Source organism: Lynx rufus, unplaced genomic scaffold, assembly GCF_022079265.1.
Source record: "Lynx rufus isolate CCGP_SWC_20201006 ecotype Redwood Valley unplaced genomic scaffold, mLynRuf1.p SCAF_65, whole genome shotgun sequence".
Classification (NCBI taxonomy): domain Eukaryota; kingdom Metazoa; phylum Chordata; class Mammalia; order Carnivora; family Felidae; genus Lynx; species Lynx rufus.
The window spans coordinates 157872-166813 of record NW_025814884.1 but is presented as its reverse complement, the minus strand read 5'-3'; the positions used below and the strand labels follow the sequence as shown (position 1 = coordinate 166813).

At 38.9% G+C, this 8942-nt stretch overlaps 1 protein-coding gene and 1 long non-coding RNA gene across 5 annotated transcripts in view; one reads left to right on the top strand and one right to left on the bottom strand.

Annotated features, from left to right (window-relative positions):
* Nucleotides 1-7801: 7801 nt before the first annotated feature.
* The window catches only part of LOC124500937 (ankyrin repeat domain-containing protein 26-like), a 149707-nt gene continuing 148566 nt past the window's right edge, over nt 7802-8942 (bottom strand). The window contains 1 exon segment of the mRNA XM_047064798.1: nt 7802-7963. Coding sequence (XP_046920754.1) covers nt 7830-7963 — 134 coding nt within the window. The 3' untranslated portion in view covers nt 7802-7829.
* Nucleotides 8049-8942, top strand: part of LOC124500940 (uncharacterized) — a 37109-nt gene continuing 36215 nt past the window's right edge. For all 4 annotated transcript variants that reach the window (XR_006959666.1, XR_006959663.1, XR_006959664.1 and 1 more), the window contains exon 1: nt 8049-8150. This is a non-coding gene — a long non-coding RNA (uncharacterized LOC124500940). The remainder of the gene's footprint in view (nt 8151-8942) is intronic.

Here is an 8942-nt window from a genome sequence, read left to right as displayed (position 1 = left end):
TATTTTTGTGTAAGAAAGGTGTAAGGAAGTGGTCCAGGTTCATTCTTCTGTCCAGTTTCCCAGCACCGCTTGCTCAGGAGACTCTCTTTATGCCATTGGATATTCTTTCCTACTCTGTGAAAGATTAGTTGGCCATACGTTTGTGGGTCCATGTCTGGGTTCTCTATTCTGTTCCATTGATCTGAGTGTCTGTTCTAGTGCCAGTACCATATTGTCTTGATGATTACAGCTTTGTAGTATAGGTTGAAGTCTGGGATTATGATGTCTCCTGCTTTGGTTTTCTTTTTCAAGATTGCTTTGGCTCTTTGGGGCCTTTTCTGGGTCCATACACATTTTAGGATTATATGTTCTAGCTCTGTGAAGAATGCTGGTGTTACTTTGATACGGATTGCATTGAATATGTAGATTGCTTTGGGTAGTATCGACATTTTAACAATATTTGTTCTTCCTATCCAGGAGCATGGAATCTTGTTGCCATTTTTTTGTGTCTTCTTCAATTTCTTTCATAAGCTTTCTGTGGTTTTCAGTATATACATTTTTCACCTCTTTGGTTAGATTTATTCCTAGGTATTTTGTGGCTTTTTGTGCAACCGTAAATGGGATCGATTTCTTGATTTCTCTTTCTGTTGCTTCATGTTGGTGTATAGGAATGCGATTTCTGCGCATTGATTTCATATCCTGCAAATTTGCTGAATTCAGGAATCCGTTCTAGCAGTTTTGTGTGGCATCTTTCGGGTTTTCCATATAGAGCATCGTGTCATCTGCAAAGAGGGAAAGTTTGACCTCCTCCTGGCTGATTTGGATGCCTTTTATTTCTTTGTGTTGTCTGATTGCAGAGGCTAAGACTCCCAATACTGTGTTGAGTAACAGTAGCGAGAGTGGACATCCCTGTCTTGTTCCTGACCTTAGAGGGGAAACTCCCATTTTTCCCCACTGAGGATGATATTAGCATTATGATCTAGAGGTATGCTCCTTCTCTCCCTACTTTCTTGAGGCTTTTTATCAAGAAAGGATGCTGTATTTTCTCAAATGCTTTCTCTGCATCCATTGAGAGGGTTATATGGTTCTTGCCCTTTCTTTTATTGATGTGATGAATCACGTTAATTGTTTTGCAGGTATGGAACCTGCCCCGCATCCGAGTTATAAATCCCGCTTGGTCGTGGTGAGTAATACTTTTCATGTATTGTCGGATCCGGTTGGCTAATATCTTGTTGAGAATATTTGCATCCATGTTCCTCAGGGCAAGTTGTCTATAGTTCTCCTTTGTAGTGGGGTCTCTGACTGGTTTTGGAATCAGGGTAATGCTGGCTTCATAGAAAGAGTTTGCAAGTTTTCCTTCCATTTCTATCTTTTGGAACAGTTTCAAGAGAATAGGTGCTAACTCTTCCTTATATGTTTGGTAGGATTTCCCCCTGGAAAGCCATCTGGCCCTGGACTCTTGGTTTTTGGCAGATTTTTGATTACTAATTCGATTTCCTTACTGGTTATGGGTCTGTTCAAATTTTCTATTTCTTCCTGTTTCAGTGTTGGTAGTGTATATGTTTCTAGGAATTTGTCCATTTCTTCCAGATGACCCATTTTATTGGCATATAATTGCTCATACTATTCTCTTATTATTGTTTTTATTTCTGCTGTGTTGGTTGTGATCTCTCCTCTTTCATTCTTGATTTTACTTATTTCGGTCCTTTCCTTTTTTCTTCTTTGACCAGACTGGCTAGTGGTTGATCAATTTTGTTAATTCTTTCAAGGCACCAGATTCTGGCTTGATTGATCTGTTCTACTGGTATGTTTGTGGGTTGGTTGGTTTGTTTGTTTGTTTGTTTGTTTGTTTCGATAGCATTAATTTCTGCTGTAATATTTATTATTTCCTGTCTTCTGCTGGTTTGGGTTTCATTTGCTGTTCTTTTTCCAGCTCCTTAAGGCGTAAGGTTAGGTTGTGTATCTGAGATCTTTCTTCCTTCTTTAGGAAGGCCTGGATTGCTATTTATTTTCCTCTTATAACCGACTTTGTTGTGTCCCAGTGGTTTTGGGTTGTGGTGTTATCCCTTTCATTGACATCCATATATTTTTCCATTTCCTCTTTAACTGCTTGGTTGGCCCATTCATTCTTTAGTAGGATGTTCTTCATTCTCCAAGTATGTGTTACCTTTCCCAATATTTTCTTGTGGTTGATTTCGAGTTTCATAGTGTTGTGGTCTGAAAATATGCACGGTATGATCTCAATCTTTTTGTACTTACTTAGGGCTGATTTATGTCCCAGTATATGGTCTATTCTGGAGAACGTTCCATGTGCACTGGAGAAGAAAGTATATTCTGCTGGTTTAGGATGTAATGTTCTGAATATATCTGTTAAGTCCATCTGGTCCAGTGTGTCATTCAAAGCCATTGTTCCCTTCTTGATTTTTTTTTCTTTTGATTAGATGATCTGTCCATTGCTGTGAGTGGGGTGTTGAAGTCTCCTACGATTATGGTATTACTATCGATGACTTTCTTTATGTTTGTGATTAATGATTTACATATTTGGGTGCTGTCACATTTGGCGCATAAATATTTACAATTGTTAGGTCTTCTTGGTGGATAGACACCTTCATTATGACATAATGCCCTTCTGCATCCCTTGATGCAGTCTTTATTTTAAAGTCTAGATTGTCTGAGATAAGTATGGCTATTCTACCTTTCTTTGGCTGACCATTAGCATGATAGATGGTTCTCCATCCCCTTGTTTTCAATCTGAAGGTGTCTTTAGGTCTAAACTGGGTCTCCTGTAAACAGCATATAGATGGACCTTGTTTTCTTATCCATTCTGTTACCCTATGCCTTTTGATTGGAGCATTGAGGCCACTGACATTTAGAGTGAGTACTGAAAGATATGAATTTATTGCCATCATGATGCTTGTACACTTGGAGTTTCTGGTGGTGTTCTCTGCTTTCTAATCTTCGTTGCTTTTGGTATATATATATATATATATATATATATGTATATATATATATGTTTTCAACTTTTCTTCCCTCAGAAAGTCCCCCTTAAAATTTCTTGCAGGGCTGGTGTAGTGGTCACAAATTCCTTTAATTTTTGTTTGTCTGGGAAACTTTTTCTCTCTCCTATTTTGAGTGACAGCCTTGCTGGATAAAGAATTCTTGGCTGCATTTATTTTTTTATATTATTTATTTAATGTTTATTTTTTTTTGACAGAGAGAGAGAGACAGAGACGGTGAGACAGAGCATGAGCAGAGGAGGGGCAGAGAGAGAGGGAGACACTGAATCTGAAGCAGGCTACAGGCTCTGAGCTGTCAGCACAGAGCCCGACATGGGGCTCGAACTCACATACCGCAATATCATGACGAGAGCCGAAATCGGACGCCTAACCGACTGAGCCACCCAGGCGCCCCTGCATATTTTTCTGATTCAGCACACTGAATATATCCTGCCACTGCTTTTGGCCTGCCAAGTTTCTGTGGATAGATCTGCTGCAAACCTGATCTCTCTTCCCTTTTAGGTCAGGGAACTTTTTTTTTTTTTCCCTTGCTGCTTTCATGATTCTCTCCTTGCCTGAGTATTTTGTGAATTTGACTATGATATGCGTTGTTGATGGTCGGTTTTTGCTGAATCTAATGGGGGGGTCCTCTGTGCTTCCTGCATTTTGATGTCTGTGTCTTTCCCCAGGTTTCGTAAATGTTTTCTGCTATGATTTGCTCACATAACCCTAATACACCTATATCTCTCTCTTCCACTTCTGGGCCCCTATGATTCTGCTGTTGTTCCTTTTTAATGAGGCACTGGCTTCTCTAATGGTTAAATTGTGCTCTTTTGCCTTAATCTCCCTCTTTTTTTTTCTGCTTCGTTATTCTCTATAAGTTTGTCCTCTATATCGCGGATTCTCTGTTCTGCCTTGTCCATCCTTGCCGCCACTGCATCCATCCGTGATTGCAGCTCAGTTATAGTATCTTTAATTTCATTCTGGCTATTTTTTCCTTCTTTTATCTCTGCAGAAAGGGATTCTAATCTATTTTCGACCCCAGCTAATATTCTTATTATCGTGATTTTAAATTCTGGTTCAGACATCTTGCTTGTATCTGTGTTGGTTAAATCCCTGGCTGTCGTTTCTTCATGCTCTTTCTTTTGGGGTAAATTTCTGCTGAATTCTGTGGTTCAGGTTGTGCAGATTGTTGTGTTACTCCTCCGATCAGTGTTCTAGGTGTGTAGGATGGTTTCGTGTTGGCCTGGCTGTATTTCATGGATGGGAGACACACACAAAACTTCCATGCTCTTCCGCCATCTTAGCCCCACCCCCCATTCACAAATATTTTAAAAACGTATCTCAGGGTACCTGGGTGGCTCAGTCGGTTAAGCATCCAACTTAGGCTCAGGTCATGATCTCACAGTATGTGTGTTTAAGCCCCACGTGGGGTTCTCATTGGGCTCGCCACTGTCAGCGCAGAGCTTGCTTCAGATCCTATCTTCCTCTCTCTCTGCCCCTCCCCTGCTGGCTTGCTTGGTCTCTCTCAAAAATAAACAGTTAAAAAAATTATCTCAATAGATGTGAAATAAACATCTTTTCACATTCAATATTCATTCATGACAGAACTTAGAAAACTAGTATTATAAGGGAACTTCCTTAATATACTTGTAGCAGAAAGACCCTAAGTGACGCCATATCTGCCCTTGAGTATTGTCACCTTTTCTTTATAATTATGTTCTCTTAAGAACTGTGACTTGATTCTAGCTTTTAGAATATGGCAAATGTAAAGGAATGTTGCAGACATAATTCAGTTAATTCAGAGTCAATCAAAAGAGGATCATGCTAGGCAAACCTGATCTAATCATGTGAATACACTTCAAGGAGGCCTGAGCCTTCTCTGAAGTGACATTCTCCTTGCTGGCCTCCTAAACTAAGCGGCCGTATTAAGGAAGTCTATGTGGCCAAGAACAAGGAACAGCCTTGCTCTAGGCTGAATATTTGTGTCCCCACTCACCCAAATTCATGTGTTAACTCTTAATGTTCAACGTGATAGTATTTAGAAGTGGGGGATTTGGGAAATGATGAAGTCACGAATGTGGAGCCCTCATGAATGGGATTAGTGCCCTTATAAAGGAGGGCTGTGAGAGCTCCCTTGGCCCTGCACCAAGCAGGAAGACCAGCGTCCATGAACCAGGAAGCAGGACGTCGCTGTACACTAAATCTGCCAGTGCCTTCATTTTGGACTTCCCAGCTTCCAGAAGGGTGAAAAATAAAACTTTTTATAAGCCTATGGTATTTTGTTAGAGCAGCCCAAAAGGACTAAGACAAGTGTCTGGGAACGCTTAGGACCTAAGCCTCCAACTAGCCAACAACTAGCAAAGAGCTGTGGAAATGAGTCCAGTCATACAGTCACAAGGAAATTCTCTTAAAAACAAACTCAATGGGCTTGGAAGCAGATTCTTCCCCTTTGAAGCGCCCAAATGGGGAAGCGCAGTCTAGTGGACACCTTGGCTACAGCCTTGTGAGAACCTGAACAAAGGACTCAGCTAAGCCATTGCTTAGCTTCTGACCCATAAAAATGTGAGATAAATGCGTGGGGCTTTAAGACACTGTGTTGATGGTGATCTGTTGTAAACGGCAAGAGCAACCTAAGAGACTAATAAAAGACTTACTTTTAAAAACCCCACTATCTACATAGTTACAGAAAACTACTTTTACATGTTGCAATTTCAAAAAGACATGAACGCTCACTATCCTCACATTTACTCAACGTCATTCTTGTAGTAGGAAAGAAAAAAAATGAAAGCTCTAGGAATTGGAAAAAAAATGCCCCTATTTATAGTTTATATGTCACTGCATGTACCAAATCCAAAAGAATCTGCAGACAAACACTCGAGTAAGAAACAATATATTGTGGGGAATAAGCTTAGATAATTAAAAGACTAGTTCTTTGGAAAAATCAGTATAAGAAATGTCTTTCCTTACAAACTGTTGGCCGATTCGATGCAATTCCAATGAGAAACGGCTTTGGAGAGCTTGCCAAGTTGATTATAAAAGACCTGTAGAGCCCTTCCTTCCTTTCCTCTTTATCATCCCCAACATTTTAGTTCCCAGTCCTAGAAACAGAGGCATGGAGTTGTGGGGGTCCAGAGTGAGGTGTTGGAGCTTAGAATGGGGAAGGCATTACGTGTAGGACAGTCACCCTGCACAGTGTTGGAGCTCAAGTGAGAGCATCCCTGAAAGGTGAATGGTATAGAATAATGAAGTATCACAGACTGAACAGGGTAGGGAGGCATCTGCACAGGGGAAGAATAGCCCAGCGTGGGTTTTCAGAACCTGCAGGGGAGCAAATCATCTGCAGAAGAGGTGGCCTGGCACAGGGTGTCTGAGAAAGGAGATATTTACATGTCTCAAAGTACTTCCCCATAAAATCCTAAATAATTGGAAAGTGGAAAGAACATTCCAGGCGAGAAACCTGGCAGATACTACCTCCGGTGGCCAACATTAACATCACCAGTATGGGGACAATTCAAAATTGTAGGTCACATGATAGGATGCAAAGAGTAGGTTGTAGTGATACTCTTGCGAAACATGTATGGTCTGAATTTTACCATAAGGAAACCTAAGAAAAATCCACATTGAAAGACATTCCACATTACTGGAATTTAGTGGTCAACAGGTTAAAAGTCATGAAAATCAAGGAAAGACAAAGGAAGTGTTCTAGAGTGAAAGAGACTAAGACATACAACTGAATTCAATACATGGCTCTGAACAGGACCTTCCTTGGTATAACGTATACTACAGATAAGTGTCCAAACTTAAAAAGAATTATGAGGAATAAATGATAGAATTATACCGAACATTTGAACAAAAGAGTTTTAATGGGTGCACTGACTACACACAGATTTTTTTTTTCAGTACTGGAAATGTATTTTCTTTCATAATTTTCTTCATGGTATTTTTTTCTGTAGCTTACTTTATTTTAAGAATAGAATATGATACATATACAAAAGATTATTGGTAGTAGTAGTGGTTAAGACTTTGGTGGTCAAAAGTTGTTCATGGCTTTTTGACTGTGGGGGGGGGGTCAGAGCCGTTAACCCCATTGTTTAAGAGTCAAGTGTATTAGAGTTAATGTTCTTATTGTGAAGGTTGTATGGTAGTTATGTGGAATGTACTGACTTGTAGGATTTAAATGCTACAGGAATCAGGCATCCCATTAGCAATTTACTTGCAAATGGCTCTGGGGCGGGGAGGGGGGGTTCTTTTTTTTTTTGCTCTCTAATTTTTCTTTTCTCTAACTTTGTTTCAAAAAGCAATTCAAAAATAAATAAATAAATAAATAAATAAATAGAAAAGGTGAAAAGCATTAGGCAAATCTTATTTCTCCATGTGGAAAGAGCTACAAATCAGTGTTTACAATTACAATTATACATAGGTTCTATGGCACTATAAAAAAATTGTAATATGTATAAACATTGGCAATAGCCATAGCAGGAATACATCAAAATAATGTCTAAATCTTTAGGCCCACATATAGTCATAAAAATTGGAAAATACAAAAAGCCATCCATGAACACTACTGAAGTATTAATGGCAACTTGGTTGTTTGGGTGCTGTTCAAACAGCTGGTAGTGAATATATATGTGATATATGTGAAACCCTCTAGTGCTGGTTTCCACGTACAAAATGTGCTTAAAAGTTAATGAGATGCCAAGAAACATAGTTTAAAATATTATAAAGATTTTCATTACACATATATGATACAAAAACATTTTCCTTTAATCAAGACTTTACCATATAGTGTGTTCAATTGGGAAACAATGAAAATGTTTGGTAAGCATCCAGTAAATTTTTTCTATTTATTTTTCAAATCATATAATTTTTGTTCAAAATCTGTACATCTTCTCGTGACGCTTTCCATACTGGATCTTGATTTAGAATTGAATCATCAGTAGATACTAAAGGAGTTCTACAGGATCCTCATTCAAATTCGGTAGCAGCTGAAAAGGAAAAGAAAGAATTATCTTCTTTCTCCAAAACAATTTTCACTACAACTGATTAAAAAAAAAAAGAAGAAAAGAAAAAGAAAAGAAAAAGAAAAGAAAAAGAAAAAAAGAAAGTTGGGGCCTTTATGAGTGTTAAGAAAAATGAAAAATACCTACGTACAACTGCAATATGAAACCCAAGGTTAGTATTAAATATATTTTGCTCAGGGTTGCACACTGAACTAATTGCTATTGTGGATAAATATCAGGTTTTTTCATTACAAGGTGAAATTACAAGATGAGGACACAGTCCACCCTGAACAATCATAAACTATAAACGGAAAAATCAAACAGGCATTTCCAAACAGAGCCAAGTATACAGATGTAAGTGACAGGTATAAAACACAGCACTACTGGAACATACGGAAGGGACATCCCAGTTTTGTGTCAATATTGTCTGCTCTTTGGTGAAGGTGATATGTCAGCTGATACCTGAAGGACAAGGAAAAAGTATGCTAGGGAGAGGGAAGAAGCACATACAAAGAGCTAGAAGTGAGGAAGAACACTTGTGCAATTATGAGTAGTTTAGTTTGACAAGGTGCTAGAGCAAAGCAGCAGAGTAGGGCAAAGAGTGAGAGACAAGGCTGAATGATCTGGCAAGAAGCAAACTGATTTGGGTGTTTTCATTCCATGCTAAGGAATTTGAAGTTTTACCCAAGGGCAAAAGCAATGACAAAATCAATGAGTGATGATTGAAACCCGTTACCTGTCAATGACAGCTATATGACCTCTAGTTACTTAACCAAGCATTACTAAGACGACTTTGGCTTTTTGGGTCTTCTATAACTAGCAGAAACAACAATTTGATAAAGCACACCTTTTCTGAGACTTGTGCAGGTTGACAGTTCCACAGGGATGGCACCAATGAAGGAAGATTGTCGCCAGAAATAATAACAGATATATAGACTTCGGGAGATTGAAAAAACTTCTTTAA